At 42.7% G+C, this 15,399-nt stretch overlaps 7 protein-coding genes across 7 annotated transcripts; 3 read left to right on the top strand and 4 right to left on the bottom strand.

The window, feature by feature from the left end:
- Positions 1 to 101: 101 nt before the first annotated feature.
- MRX15 (LALA0S02e06612g1_1) lies at positions 102 to 935 on the top strand (the record flags this gene model as incomplete). The annotated part of the gene is made up of 1 exon (XM_022773847.1): positions 102 to 935. The coding sequence occupies one exon, from the start codon at positions 102 to 104 to the stop codon at positions 933 to 935; it is 834 nt and encodes a 277-aa protein (XP_022627331.1).
- A 60-nt stretch (positions 936 to 995) lies between these two features.
- On the bottom strand, positions 996 to 2,102 carry COQ2 (LALA0S02e06634g1_1; the record flags this gene model as incomplete). The annotated part of the gene is made up of 1 exon (XM_022773848.1): positions 996 to 2,102. The coding sequence occupies one exon, from the start codon at positions 2,100 to 2,102 to the stop codon at positions 996 to 998; it is 1,107 nt and encodes a 368-aa protein (XP_022627332.1).
- A 1,158-nt stretch (positions 2,103 to 3,260) lies between these two features.
- Positions 3,261 to 4,976, top strand: ZRG17 (LALA0S02e06656g1_1; the record flags this gene model as incomplete). The annotated part of the gene is made up of 1 exon (XM_022773849.1): positions 3,261 to 4,976. The coding sequence occupies one exon, from the start codon at positions 3,261 to 3,263 to the stop codon at positions 4,974 to 4,976; it is 1,716 nt and encodes a 571-aa protein (XP_022627333.1).
- A 73-nt stretch (positions 4,977 to 5,049) lies between these two features.
- SRB8 (LALA0S02e06678g1_1) lies at positions 5,050 to 9,165 on the bottom strand (the record flags this gene model as incomplete). Its single annotated transcript, XM_022773850.1, has 1 exon — positions 5,050 to 9,165. The coding sequence occupies one exon, from the start codon at positions 9,163 to 9,165 to the stop codon at positions 5,050 to 5,052; it is 4,116 nt and encodes a 1,371-aa protein (XP_022627334.1).
- A 1,439-nt stretch (positions 9,166 to 10,604) lies between these two features.
- On the bottom strand, positions 10,605 to 12,512 carry DBP6 (LALA0S02e06700g1_1; the record flags this gene model as incomplete). The annotated part of the gene is made up of 1 exon (XM_022773851.1): positions 10,605 to 12,512. The coding sequence occupies one exon, from the start codon at positions 12,510 to 12,512 to the stop codon at positions 10,605 to 10,607; it is 1,908 nt and encodes a 635-aa protein (XP_022627335.1).
- Positions 12,513 to 12,689: 177 nt separating this feature from the next.
- Positions 12,690 to 12,965, top strand: RSM19 (LALA0S02e06722g1_1; the record flags this gene model as incomplete). Its single annotated transcript, XM_022773852.1, has 1 exon — positions 12,690 to 12,965. The coding sequence occupies one exon, from the start codon at positions 12,690 to 12,692 to the stop codon at positions 12,963 to 12,965; it is 276 nt and encodes a 91-aa protein (XP_022627336.1).
- A 130-nt stretch (positions 12,966 to 13,095) lies between these two features.
- PTC6 (LALA0S02e06744g1_1) lies at positions 13,096 to 14,562 on the bottom strand (the record flags this gene model as incomplete). Its single annotated transcript, XM_022773853.1, has 1 exon — positions 13,096 to 14,562. The coding sequence occupies one exon, from the start codon at positions 14,560 to 14,562 to the stop codon at positions 13,096 to 13,098; it is 1,467 nt and encodes a 488-aa protein (XP_022627337.1).
- Positions 14,563 to 15,399: the final 837 nt, after the last annotated feature.

The raw sequence follows: 15,399 nt of genomic DNA on the forward strand, positions 1-15,399 counted from the left end.
GCCTTTTCCAAGTGATATATACAACAAAATTTCCATGAATCAAGAATCTTTTTCAAGAAACCTGGGGAAACTAACGTTAAGGACGCTTCTACTGATCTTCGATGCTAAGATTGGGACTTGCACCTATGGGTTCGATAAGAAATCGTTTTTACGCGACCCTCAAAGCTCCATTATCGGCGAAAATAGATGCTTTGTTGGCCAAGTCATCGGCTGAACAAATATATACCTACAAGCCATCACGGCTTGTAAAAACGGGATCTTGGACTCTAGCAGGCGTATTTGCAGTGTACGGCGTTTCTTTTGCAAACTGGTCCGTTTCGAGCTCTTTGGAGCTGTATAAAGAAGAAAAAGTGTCGTACTCTTGGGACAAATGGTGGAATCACCCAACGTTACTGCTGGGTGTGCGGATCGCAGGATCGATTCTGCTGTCAATCATCCCACTAGCGTTGTCGACTTTATCGATCTATGTACCGTCCAGAATAGCCACCAGCATATCCGTTCTGCCCAAAGGTGTGTGCCAGATAAGTCGTCGAGCACTGCTATCCGGAAAGTCCGCATTGACTTCTGCCCCGATTAACGCGATTGTTCGCAATAACAGAACCAGAGTTCACACAGGAGTCGGTCCACAGGGCACAGAAGATAAAGCATCTTTTGCTTTCCTACTCACAGATACCAAGAGTCCTTGGTGGAACCGATACTATGTTGTGAATCGTTCGGGCAAGTTCTGGGGTCAAGATGGTCGCATTTTCGATGTTCTTTTCGGTGGTGAAAGTGTAAAGAGCCTCGAACGTAGCGTGGATCCTGTGGTTTCAACTCCGGTGGTAGAAAAGAATTCCAGCCATATAGCCAAACTGCTAGAACAGCAGTCCCGATCGAAACTCCGCAACCCGGCTGTCAATGCCAGAGATATAGTCTTGAAGAGCAGGAATGAATGAAATTTTATAGCTCAGTGTCTCTCGACTTGTATATATATATATATCTCTCTCTAACTAATGTCACAATACGCCAAAGATCTTCAGAAAGTAATCGAACAACAAAGCGGCGCTGAAGTACAACCCGGAACGAATGTTACTAGTAAAGTACTTCCAGCAATCCGCAGGGTTGTCAAGATCCACTTTCAAAACCATAGAAAACAGTCTGTATCCGAAAATAGCCATACCTGCCAAGAAGCCTGGTCCCATAAGTAGTCCACTGGTTGCGCCCGCAGTTGCTAACAATCCCATTTGGGCCACAGACATGGCAACACATATTTTACGACTCCGGTCACCCCAGGCCAAAGCGGTGGATTTAATGCCAACTTTGATGTCGAATTTCTTGTCTTGGTGTGCATAAATAGTATCGTAGATCATACACCACAGAAAGCTGCTAGCATACAAGGGAAGCATAGCCGGCCAGTCCATTAAACCCATGGCAGGATACCCTAAAAGCGCACCCCATGTGAAGCATGCACTCAACGCCACTTGTGGATAGTATGTAAACCGCTTGAACAATGGATACGTGAACACCAGAGGCAGCGACGAAAGACCCAACCACCAGCAATCGGCTGGCAATTGAGAAAGAATCCCTACCCCTACAGCAGTTTGAGCCCCCAAGAATGTCACTGCTTGCTTTGGAGTGACTCTTCCGGCTGCAATGGGTCTTTCCACCGTTCTGATAACCTTATCGTCAAGTTTACGGTCCAAAAGATCATTGATCGTGCAACCAGCGCCTCTCATTATCAATGCACCGGTTCCAAACAGAAACAAGGTCCACAAGGTCGTCGATACGGGTGCCAAGGTTTGAGTAGCAGCCATCGTGATTGACCAAGTGCAGGGGATGTACAATAACCATGTGCCTACCGGTCTTTCCAAACGCATCAGCTCAGCGTAAGGTATAATCTTGGCAGGCAGCTTTGAAACATACGGTTCTAATCCCTTGAGACGTGCTTCTTGCGCTTCTTTCAATTGTTCTGCGGTGAAAACAGCGTTGGTCTTGTCCTTAGCAGATGTGGAACGTAGTCTAAAGGTAAATCCAGCATTCCATGACGGTTTTGAGCGCTTGGAAAGAATTTGCAAGCCTTTTACTGATTTTAGCCCAATTGGTGCGTTTCGAAGACCTAGCATGGCCACAAATCGTTGTTCAAGGCGATTTTTTTTTAGCCTTTGTTGCTCGAGTCAAGCTAAATAATTACGGTAGTGTCAATTGAATATGTAAGGTCTTCAACAAACCATGAAGAGAACCAAAGATATGTGGTTGAAGAAGGGCATATCGTTGCATTTAGACAAGCCTAGACGTCAACTAGGGACTCTCTTGAAGGACAGTTCTTTTCCTGAATTTGAACGGTGACGACACGACTTCTGTAGAGCAAGATATCAGTCATCGAAGATTGAGGATCCGGACGTGAAGAAATGGAGATCCAGGAGGAATTTCGATGGTATTACTGTTAGAAAAGGAAGATTTAGATAGGAAACTATGCGCTTTTAACGCTACGTTTGAGGTCGATTAGCCGTAAGAATGATGGATGTCACCAAATTAGGAATATCCTTAAATAATACCAAGTCTCTCTATTGATTACGGAACGTGAAAACCAATGTTCGCTTAAGCATGTGGGAATTGTACCGGCTTGATGACGGGTGGCTGGCGGGAATCACCTTTTTTTCTTTCGCAGCAACTTGAATTCGGTGCAGTTCAAATTCAAGAATCATACAGTACACAAACTATAACCCAGAAACTACCCTGGATCAAACTAGCAAATTCTATTGCAGTTCAGACGGCATCGCCTTTGTCGATCTCTGGCAGTTTTCTGCCATAAAAGTATCAGAGCGTATTGCTAGCCTGTTTTGGCTGATATATTCTGAACATACTGAGCATGTTCCCAGTTCTATTTCCTTGAAACTTGGCAAATACCACTAGTGCTTTCTTTCTACTGAGTCCAATTTTTCCATACTCACCAATTCGCAAACCTTCAAAGCCTGTCATCTCATCCGACGGGTGAGATGAATGCCCCAAACAAAATTTTTGAAAGTACAAGTTCTCTTCATCGTACTGTTCAAGTTCCTCAAATGGTCTTTTGATGACTTTGGATCGAGTTGTTACTCGAAAACTGTTGTCCTTCTATTTTCGTGACGCTCACTTCATTTTCGACGACTGATTCAATATTACACTATTTCACCATCAAGGTAGTCAGAGTTGAACAAACATCAAGAATTTGTGAAAACAGCCACATTTCTGGCTTTCTGAGCGTCTTTGTTGTCATCAAAACGTAGCTCTAGCTTACTATAATGAGCTCCCCCAATCCTGGGCATTCCAGGGACGAAATGGATACAGATTCGTCATTTGCGGACGTACTTTTGACACCTCAGAGAATGAATTGCATTGTGGAAGAAGATCCGAGCAAAGAAGAATCGAAAGAGACGCTTAGAGCTTTGGAAATTGGTGGGATAAATACTCCTCAGCGACCGCTTTCTCTTTATTCCGTTGCTGACGGAAATAACTCTAGCAATAGTCTCATTGCAAATCCGTCTTTTAGTTTCGGAGGAAACAACGGCATGCTACAAGAAGGTATCACACTCGGTGGTAGCAAACGCAATTCACTCAAATATGTACCTGGGCCCAAACTTCCGCCTTCTTCGGGTAGATCAAAATCACCGATAAGACACAATCGATCGCCTTCTCCAGATAGATCCAAAAGACGCTCATCTCTTGTAGTTGAGAAACCTTTCAATTTTTCATCGTCTACACTGCAACTTCCGAAATCCGGTGGCTCTGCTTCAAGAACATCATTTCGTAAAGGTCACAGATACAAACATTCTTCCGTATCCATGAATTTTTTTCAAGAACCTGAAGTTAAAATCCCATTGAGCATTGCTAAATCGCTACCAATCCCCGATTTTGCAGACCTAAGATCTAATATACCATGGCCCACTGGTTACGTCAAGCTCGCCTTGATCCTTTTGCAAACTACGACATGCATTATAACCTTTCATCTGGGTCATTCGAAGTCCTGGAACAATTTCATCACATTGTCGCATTTAATCCTGTACGATGTCATAGGATCCCTTGCAATAGTTTTTGTGGAGAACTTGTCACAATTTCAGGTTTGGAATACGGGTACGGTGAAGCTCCCGTTCGGATTGAATCGCATGGATCTCCTGCTAAGTTTCGCACTTGCCATATCACTCTGCTTCATGGGATTGGACTTATTTTTCCATATTCTAGAGGAGACGATAGCTCTTTTCGTGGAATCTTCCAATCATGATCATCACGATGAAATCGCTCCAAAGATTCCACATTCACACCATTCATCCTTACTGCTTCAAACAACCAAAGATTCTCAGCTTTGGTACGGTATCTTGATATGCAATCTGGCATTGTCTCTATTTACATTGTTCAAGATTTTCCAGTCCAACTCACATGCTCGGTATAAGACCAAGAATCCGCTGATTACAAGCACTTACATTTTGTATCTGGTGCTACTACCAGTGATATCCAAATTCACAAGTTTATCGGATTACGTTGCCACCGGTTTATTGTCTTTGCTCATTATGACTTATGGTTGGAGAATCGCAAAATGGACATCAACTGTCTTATTGATAGGATTTTCCACGGTTTCTTTGAATGGCCTGATGTTAGACAATAGTGAGCATGGCGCAGATACTGCACCTGCAGACAGCGGTTCGGGCACGCTTCCGAAGTCCAAAAAGGACACCTCGAAATCAACTGGAAGTGGAACGAACATAACCTGTGATCCCGCTGTGGTGAAAAACAAACTCAAAGAAGCAATCGAAGAGCTTGCTGCTTTTCGTGCCAATTGTCGGCTTTCTCATGATAATTTGACTATCTTCAAGATCAATTTTGAGCAATACGTGGTTCTCCTGAAGATTGACATGTCTGGTGGGTCTAATGATGATGAACTTAATTTGAGAGTTTCGGTGGATAAATGCATTCGACAGATGTTGACGCCTGTTGAAACCACAATTGATATAGATAGACTATGATTTCCAGAATTGATACTTGATGGTCGGGCCAAGCTCGAGTGAAGGGCAGTCTTTCCCGTGACCTAGTATCATTTCAAGTGGGATTACGACGGTCAAGTACAGTATTGAATAAACATAGATTCAGAGGAGTATTGTTGAATTCCGATTCTCCTTCCTGGAAATTTCCTAGTGAATGATATGGTCTCAATAAGAACTTGCAGTCAAAGGTACCGTTTTTGCGATTGAAAATAAAATAGTACGGTTTGGTGGAGCTCTTTGTGGTATCGCACTCCACAATTCCAAGCTGGACGGTTCCTCTCGAGTCTTCTGGCTTCTCTTCGGGTAAAAACGATGATATTTGGAAAGGAGGAAGATCTAACAGCTCCTGTGGTACTTGCGAACTCAAACGATCATTGTATTGGCGGTCTTTTCCTGGCGATGAGTATACGACGAAAGCCTTTAGAGAGGATAGCAGGTCGTACAGTAACAACTTCAACTTCAAGCTGAAATCGATTTTGTAGAAAAGAATGCACAAATTTTTTAGGAACAAACAGCCATCATTCAACAGCAGCTGTTTCTTTTGAAGCCCTTCTTTCAAAATATATTTTTGGTGGACAATAAGTATCTTTAGGACAATGTCAAGCCTAAATTCGAGAAGCTTCAATTGCTCCGAGGTCTTAGTTGCAAATTCCTGGCAGCAAATCTTCAAAAGAGTGAAAGCTTCGTCACTTATGGGTAAAATTCCTTTCAACGCTTTATTCAGCCTCCTGGAAATGCTAACAATGCTTTCCACGGTAACATAGTACTGAGAGAGGTCTTTTGGATCTTCCGCTGGCCCATTGTTTAAAAATTTCACCTCAAGAACTTGAAGCGTTTTTTGGAGAATATCTGCATCCCTGAGCTTGTCAAAGAGCTTGGAGGCAGCAATATCGTAGTTGGTCATTTCAATACTCTCTAAGATGAATTTAGAAGAACCCTGCGAGTATTGCTCCTGGCATGACCCATCTTCCAAATAATGGCATGTCAAAGCCTGAAACATCCAAATGTTGGAGAAGTCAAGTCTTGGAAATAGATCCAGAACCTCTGCCTCGTCCTCGGTTAAATCACCATTATCAGTCGAATTAATTTCTATGCTTTTCAAATTGCTGTTGCCATGATATCCCACAGCGTCTGAGCTTCTTACGCCAACATTAAGCAAGTCATTAGCAAAGGAGTAAATTGAACTTTTGCCTTCACGTTCAATCCGAGCGAAGACTTTAACTAAAAATTCCTCGGCTATCCTCGATGAGCAGTATTCCGCCAAACCTTCCAACAGTTCTTCATAGTGTTCGTGTAAATCATCGCAGTAAGTTTTCAAAACAAGCAGCAGGTTATGCTTTTTGAACTTCTTTTTCTGCAATTCGAACCCAACGCCGTGCTCCCAAAATGATGTTCGAAGCAGCTTTACTAAAAAACGATTACCAAGTACCTTTCCGACTGAGTTCAACGAAAGAACTTTCAGCGAGATTAACTTCGCCAGTTCTTCGTTAGTTGCAACCTTCCTCTTGAGATATATAGACATGAACTTGTTGTACTCATTCAAATTCATAGCCATTAGAGTACGCAAATTTGTTCTTCGCAATTGCAGATCTTCGCCAGTTTCAGTGGCTAGTATGGCTTTCAAATTAGGTTGAAAGATGCTGGGAAAGTTGAATTCGTCTGTAACATACTTTAAGCATTCATCTGAATGATCTTCAGATTTGGAACTCATCCAAGCGCTTATCTTCGCAGCGCTCTCAATTTTGGCTTTTTCGAATTCTTTTGCCTCTATAAGCTTTGCTTGAAGATCGGGGTCGATTTCCAAAACTTGAGGAAATCGAACTAGAAAAAAGGTCCAAAAATCTCCAAGTAGTATGAGTTTTTGACTCTGTGGGCTTTCGGGCACCAATTTGTCGAAATATAGATGTAGGATCGTCTTCATTAATAAAACATGATCATTGATCAACAGGCAAAAGAACTTTTCATAGTAGATCAAAATGTCTGTTAGACACTCGAGTGACTCTAGATCTTTCAGTAACTGATGGTAAATAATGAATTCAATCCATTTGTAAAACTGATGGCAAACATCAAGTTTGATGCAAAATACGTTCAGTTTTTCGACCACATCCTTCTTTGTGACGGGAGTCAAAACTCCATCATTTGGTGAACAGATCAAGTTCAGATACCATTCTGAGGTCATGAGCCTCACGCTGTAGGGAACAGCTTTCATGCTATCAAAGCGTCCACTCAACAGTGAAATTTTTGAGCTTTCTAACAGCTCCGTTAACCTGTCGTAATTGAAGCGCTCGTAAAACGAGTGATTAGCATCTATCACATTTCGCAAAACCATGTTGTATTGGCTTTTCATCACTGGCGAGATCTTAAGGTTGATCAGTAGCTCACAGTGAAAGAACTTATCTTCAGAATGAGCTAAATAGAGAACTCCTGAGCTGATAAGCTTTCGAATGTAAGTCGGAACTTTGATGATTCCGTACCCGATGAAAACATTTAATAACTGGTGAACTCTCGGAAGACTAACAACGGACTTCAGGTCTTCGCCTTTTAATCTCGCGAACAGGAAAATTAGAGACCATATTTTATCCTCCAATCCGTATTCGAGTGGTGCATTCTTGAAATTTATCTGAATGAGAAATATCTTTGCAACAAGATGAGGTGCTTCATAGTGATGATATCGGGAAGGGTTGATCGCCCATAAAATCATTTGGATGACTTGATCAATTCGATTTACTTTCTGAGCGACACAACTCACCCAGTGATCACCTGAGCTATTTTCGTCCAGCAGCTTGGTGAGACTGTAGTCAATATGTCTCAACTTCAAGATTTCATTTGGTTTAAATATGCTCTCCAAATCCGTGCTGTGCGTATCAGTTTGATCAGGGTCCCGTTCTTCGCCTGCGTTTAAAATGGTATTAAACTGTAAAGAGTCGTTGCGATAGACAATCAATTCAAGTTTTTTGGATGTTTTTGACCCGTTAGGTGATTCCTTCATTGTTTTATCCGTGCCTAATACTTCATAAAGGCACTTTTTGTAGATTTCCCAATTGCTGCCCGTGAATACAAAAGCCTCCAAAGACTGTTTGTGAAAGATCTCGGTTATGAATGACTTCAATGTATGAGACATGGCTGTAGCAAGCTTGTCGTTCTTCTTGATATCGTTGATAAGGTATTGCTCGTCATTTATCATCGATTTACTTCTTGACACCATGTAGTATTTGTAGATCAGCGTTTCGGTCATTTTGTTTATCAAAAACTGCTGTTGAGGGTCAGAGTTTGACTGACCTTCCGGAAATATTCCGCTCCAAAAGACGGAGAGGATATGTAGTGTCATCGGCAGACACTCAAAATTCTCGACTCTAGCGACAAAATCAACCAACCAGTGGTGAAACGCTGCACGGTCGATCAATTCAAGTGAGTAACAGCTTCCGAGCAGTTTCAGAAAATACGCTATTCGTTTTCTCCACTTCTTCAGTTTTGAGGGTTCGTTGTAATACTGTGTCATTTCGAAGACCAGTCTTTCCAAAATGTGGGCCATTGCTTCCGACCATTCTTGTAGTAGTTTCACGCACATTTCGTCATGCAGCTGAGAGCTCTGCTTGCCAGCGGATATTTTCCACTCTAACGTAAAGCAGCATTTTATGAGCCAAACCGCACGAGCGATGGGGACCTGTTTTTGATAACACTGCTCTAGCAAATGACGTCTTTTAAGGCCGTGAGGTATCGTCTTGACTGTCTCTGCAAGTGGTCTGTTGGTGGAGCTTATTTCCTGAAGCCAAAGTTCACGTTTGTGATCTGTGAGTGTTACCCTTTTTGGCAGCGCAAAACCGGGACCACTAAGCTTGGTTCCAAGATTATTCGTACCATTCAGATTGCGTGCTTTACCAGGAACTCTGTTGACTTGCTCTTCTCTAATTTTCACAATTTTGGACAGTTGGTCTGCTAACAGCCCAGAAACCGCCGGTAGCGATTCTTGCAAAGACGATCTTGACGAAATACTCTCGAAATTTACTTTTGCAGTATTGTAGTAGCCCTTGGATACAAAATTCAGGAATACTTTGTCCTCAATTGGTGTGTGTCTCCATGGATCAAAATCTGGGTATATAGATTTATTACGATGGTCAGCCGTTAGCGAATGCAAATCCTCCGGTGGATTCAGGAGATATTTGCTTGGCATCTCTTCAGGGACTGGGTTACGAGTTGTTAGGAAAGTGGCCGGAGGCTCTTGTCTTGTAGTCTTGGTGAAGTTCAATTGGACATCTTCCGGAAGTAGTTGGCCCTCATTAAGTAAGGCTGATGATATTCCAAGGACGATGCGAACCATGTGATGGAGCTTTGACAACCCAAGGGATAAAACAAGATGTTAGAAGCTGCTTGGGTATCAAAAAAAGATGACTGCTTTGATGTGCTGGGTTTTAGCTTTATCGAAGACTTTTCAGATCAAAAATCGGTAAAGAATTGGTAGATGTCCGCTGCTGAAGATACTTGCAAGTTGAACTTCCAGAAGCCTACAGTTCTCAGGTAGGGAAACTATCTCAAAAAGCTTAGGGAAAACTCCATGATTCAGGTTACTGAATGAACTGAGCTTGCAACTTGAATTTTGCTTTATTCTCGTCTTCAAGGAATTCGTCGACAATTCAGCTAAAACTCAGCAACTAGAGGGTATTTGAAATTTCTTCGAGATGAAATGGAGATTTTGGTTACAGCCAATGGACTAAATGGGAGCTCAGGTCTGTGCTGGCTTGCTGAAGTCATCCGTTGGCTAAATCTGGTTATTGTAACTTTTGAAAATTTCTAAACACTGGAAGAGGAGCGTTCCATCAAAGTAGTGCGTGGAGTTCATGAACTGCCTGAATTTCGGTTACCGACTGGACCCGAAGACGCATGATCTTATAATTTGGTTTCATATCAGACCTTGTTGGTATAGCGTTTGGGAGACACAGAAATTGTTTTGTCGGATTTGCCATTACATGCGATATCAATCATCTTGATCACCCACAGATTCGACACCTCTGGTAATTATCATGTCTCATGTTGTTGTTAAGTCTATTGAGCATGCCATAGGCAAGCTAAGTAAACAGCTAGTGATGCTATATTCGGGATTGCGTGAGAAAATAATGTGACCTCGGAATTTAGCCGCCGACGTGTTGCATGAAGATCAAGACATCTTCTTAGTTTTTTTAAAGATTCTCATGGTTACAATGTCTTTACTTTGTTTTGACTGACTGAAGCGGCGAAAATAATAGTATTTAGGAATACCTAGATACGTCCTTTAAACTCAGGACGTACCAAAAACCACTTTCCCAACGTCACAGACGTCATCCATTGCTACTTTGAGGATTCTCCTGTCTTGTCAGAATCTACTTGGACCCTTACTCCTATATACTGTGGACCATCAATAGTGTGGTGAAACTAAACCTTGAGTACGACATGTATTCTAACAACTTGGATATATAACTTTCTATTCTGAAAACGCTAGCGAGAAACAATTTTTGTCTGTAATTTAGATTTCACATTTGGCCGCTGGCTTCTATCGCAGTTTCGGTGATCCATGCCGATTTGCCGGTCGCTCAACCCTACCAGAATTCCTCTGACATTAATGAATCGAATTTCCGTCTAGCGATCGTGAACCTCCTCTTTAAGCTGTTCCAAACACTTTCGATAGTTCTCTTCAACATCAGGGCTAGTGGTCAAAATATCCTTCAAAGCATCAACCTCATCGTGCGACTTGGGGTGGCACCCATCGGCATCTCTACTGAGATCGCTGTCAATGTGTTCTGTCCAAAACTTTTGTTCACCCTTTCCGACAAGTAGATTGAAAGCTACACCCTGGGCTTGGGCTCTTGCAGTTCTACCACAACGATGAACGTATTGCTGGGACGATATAGGAGGGTCATAATTTATGACGTTGGTGATGTTGTCGATGTCGATACCTCTTGACATCAAATCTGTTGCGACGAGCACTTTGACAGTCTTGTTCGAACCAACAGCAGCGAATTGTTTGATCAATTTGCTGTTGAGGCCCTTAGTGTTGTTCGAATTGATCGAAGTAACCTCGAGGTTCGCATCCGTATTCAATATCCGTTTCGCACTCATAAGCTGTAAAAGGGTAGCAAGCCTTAGGGACGCTTCATTACTCCTGGCAAAAACTAGGATCCGCGAGTTGTTATCCGACAACGCGACTATGAGTTGCATTAAAAATAATGGTTTCGCAAAGCTCTTTGCCGTAGGAATCTGGACGTTGTGTTCTTGTAGGAGCTTTGGTAGATGATAAAGTTTCACTGAATCCATCATGAATAGCGAAGGTCTGTTGAGCTCTAAGTTATGCAATTTCTCAGTGTTGGTGGTTAACGTAGCACTGAAAACCATTTTGATGACACTCACGGGAGCCCTTTCGTTTTTGTCGGATTTCAGCCTATTCATAATCACGGAGCACCAGTTTTGAAACGACTGGTTCAGCAAACGATCTGCTTCGTCAAGAACTAAAAACTTGAGATTTTTCAAATCAAAGGAGTTCAGCTGCAGGTGGTCCACCAAACGTCCCGGAGTGATGATCAGAATATCGGGTTGCTGGTTTTGAAATTTTTTGTGTTCATCCCTCAAGGAATTTTCGAGCTTAGAGATACCTGTGATGAGACTTGTCCCTTGAGAAAGTTTGGTCAGTGTCTCGAAAACTTGATGAATCAGAATTTTGGTAGGAACCACGATCAAACATCGCAGCCTGTTGACAGTACGCTTTGATAGAGACTGTACCACCGGTATGGAATATGCCAAAGTTTTACCGGACCCTGTCGATGCATTGACAAGGATATCGCCCACTCGACGGGGAAATTGCCTTTTATTGACAGACTGTGCGAATCTCAACTTCGGCAGTACCGTGTCAAGCAAGATTGTTTGCACTGGAAATGTCTGATCTGAAAACTTGGTTGTGATGTTAGCCAACAGTTTATCGTTGAGTTGAGTTTCGTAACTTGCGAAAGGTTTTACCATGGAGTTGTCATAGTAGACCTTCTGCGTTTGCAGCCATGCAGCTGATTTGCTCATGACAGTAGCTGCTTCTGCTGAAGGAAAGGTATTTTTCACCACTGCTGGTTGCGGTATTGGTACCAGATCGTGTTGTTCCAGAGCCTCTGTTTTTTCGTCTTCCGTTTCGATCAGATCGGAACTTCTCAGTTTCTCCTGTAAAGAGAGTGTTTTCTGGAAGCGGTTGTACAGTCCAGAGTGTTTATCATTGAGCACAGTCCCGATGCTTGATATTTGATCATCGCTATTTGGTTCCGGGCCATCACTACTCGCTTCCAAAGCTTCAACGTCTGAAAGAGATACCTCCGAGCCACTCCCGTCTGGCTCTCGGCTCTCTTTTACGTCCTCCTGTTTGCTTTCGCTCTCACTTTCGCTTTCACTTTCATCGTCTGACTCTTTGCCTCTTTTTGAGGGAACCACTGGGCGTAGCTGAGTTTTAAAAACACCAGCTGGTTCCGATAAATTTTGCACTTGCGATGGGTCAAACCTGGCGGCAAACATGGTCTCTTCGGCTTAGACGTTTCCTTTTCTGTTAGCTCATCGCATAGATTCGATATTTCATTTGACTGTATGTCTAGAAAATTTTCAATAATCTTAGCCCATGATATTTCAAGATGTGAACCAACAAGCTAAAGAGGTCTCTATTACCACTTCAGAAGCCTCCAATAGTCCATTACAATGCACCAGAGCTTGTATCTTTTAGCCAGGTCTGTGTGGAAGGGCCCAAACATTGTTCCATTGCCTGTGAAGGAAGCGTTGTCAAAGGGTGCTCCGATCAGAACAAATGCGCGGTCAGCGACGATTCTGCCGCAGTTCGTGGGTCTAAAGTTCCAGGTTCACAACGGGAAAGAATACGTTGCTTTTGAAGTGTCCGAAGACATGGTGGGAAGCAAATTGGGAGAGTTTGTTCCCACACGAAAGAGGTTCAGCTACACCCAAACCAAGAATAAATAGATGGTTCAAAGGCATAGCATGTAGATATTAATGAAAAATGGTCAAACACGGTATTTTGAGCACACAAGTGGTGTCCGCCAGAGGTTTTTCTGGAAGTTACAGTTGTGATAGGCGTACTAGCGAGGAATATCTATACGTTGGATCTACCACTCCCAGAAGACCCGGTCATTAGTTTTTCTTCACGGATCGCACCAGTGCGATCAATTGAAGGCCAGTTGCCCCAGTTTGGCAGTCTCAGCACCAAGCACGTAGCATTGTCAGCATGCCGGCCCCCGATAGCAGCAATGAAACGCACAACTTCCTCACTAACAAACTGTGGGGAAGCGGTCTTGAGGCCTCGCAAATTTACCGTACTGGTGATCAGGTCGACAAGCTCTTGATCGCTTATGAGGTCCGACACACCATCGGTAATGAGACAAACGAAGCATTCGTCTCCTCCAAACTGGAGTTTGCTGATCTCTGAATGCTGCAGCGATCTTGTGCTTCCGATGAGATAGGAATAGATATCGGGCTCGCACGATAAGCCGTCTTGTTTCCCAATGGAATCGCCAAAAGATCTTGTGTTTGCGAAGTTGTCTAAAAACCTAGTGTTACCAAATGAGTCTGTTTGAAAACTCGTTTGCAACCGTTTCGATTCCTGCGAAGAGGATGGATGATGTATTCGAGTGAGACTATGCGCAATCCCATTCTTGTCACACAGCACAATTTTTGTATCACCTACCTGGGTTACCACTAGCTTTAAAAGGCCCTTGGGAGTGACAAAAAAAGACTCGTCAAAGGAATCCTCCTCGTCATACGACGTGATGAAAACGCTCGATGCCGTGGACCCGCCAATAGGTTTCTGTTGTTCGTTTCCAAGCCCTTGAGCGATCTTCGGATCGCAGCAGTATTTCAGGTCGAAATTGAGAAACGAAGTAAATAGTCTCAGTCTTTCGTTTTCCGTCAGCAGGCTCGTCTTGTCTATAATGTTACCCCATGAATCAAATATCATCCGTGATCCAGATTTTCCCTCTTTGAACAGGATCTGCTCTTGTTTCGTATTACAATTAGCGATAAATCGGTGGAAATACTCTTCGCGTTTCTTGTAGATATTACTCCAGTATTTCCCGCCTATTCTGTTCTTATAGTCCTTCAGCAGATCGAAAAAGGCATCTCGCGAAGGAAGTGTGCCGACGATTTCGTTGTGGAGTTCTTGTGCCAGTAGTTTTGCGACCCGATCGCTTCCATGACCGTCAAATACCGATAAGTTCAAAATTGACCTCTTGAGTGGTAACTGAGTACTCCAAAAGTCTCTTTTGTTAGGTAAATGCTTCTGTCTTATGCAATTCATTTCAGGTCCTGAGGCCGGGAGTTTCAACATGTTGATGGAATAGAAGTCCTCATTTGTTGGTCTATTGATTCTGCTCGAGCAATGTCCTATAAATCCTGGAAATTTGTTTAGATTCACTCTCAGCATTGGTGAACGCGATGCTGGTGCTATAGATGGGTGACTTTTTGCATGGATAAAAGAACCTGGGTTGAGATTGTTGGCCTTTTCGGACGCCCTGAGAACCAGGTTTGCAGGCCGTAGATGTACGAACGGTTGAGCCTTCCCCATTGTCGGCTAATGTAACTGATCGATATGCTTTTTCGTCCAAGATTTGGATATCCTTATTTTATATATGATGTAGTTATTCTCGATGTTAAGAGTGGCTTAAACGGATTGAGCGGAAAGGTAAAGGTGAAAGGTCAGATGCAAATTGATGTGTTGAAATGTTGGTGTGTTAAATACTGTGAAGGGATCTGTAACTTTTAGTTTCTTTGGAGGTGGACGGAGCTCAAAGCGATTGAAGATGACAGATTGGAGTGCGATGATGAGTTTAGTAGTATGATTTGGAAAGTCTTGACCAAAATAAGTTCAAGTATTTATGATCTCATCGACATTCTTGAGTAACAATCCACTGCTTCATGTTGAACAACCGTGCCATGACGGTTGATACTTGCCATGGGAAATCATCAAATATTGCGACACAGTGAGGAAAAGTGATCGTACCCTATATCGACTTCTGTTGGGAATAGCGTAGAAGAAAGTAGTATGAGAGTACTTAGAACGCTTATAAAAGCTGGGAGGGCCGCTGTTGAAACTATTACAGTCTCATATTAACCAAGCGTCTTTTGGACTTTTCAAATGTTGAATGTCAAACCCAATGACCAAATCATGTAATTATGCCCAGCGGTGTCTTTGTAGAAGGCATGATTTTTTAAACATTTTAAAAGCCCAGCGATGAAAAGCGAACTCTCAAAATCTTAGCAGAATGGCCTTATGAGCCAAGCAAAAACTAGTCTAACATGGGAGTACTTCAACGGACTAAAATGAAGATGTGGGTAAGGTCACGTGACAACTGAGGTATTTGGAATCATACTCCAGTTAAACAAAAAGTATCCATAGGTCTAG

This window comes from Lachancea lanzarotensis, scaffold LALA0S02, assembly GCF_000938715.1.
Source record: "Lachancea lanzarotensis genome assembly LALA0, scaffold LALA0S02, whole genome shotgun sequence".
NCBI lineage: Eukaryota > Fungi > Ascomycota > Saccharomycetes > Saccharomycetales > Saccharomycetaceae > Lachancea > Lachancea lanzarotensis.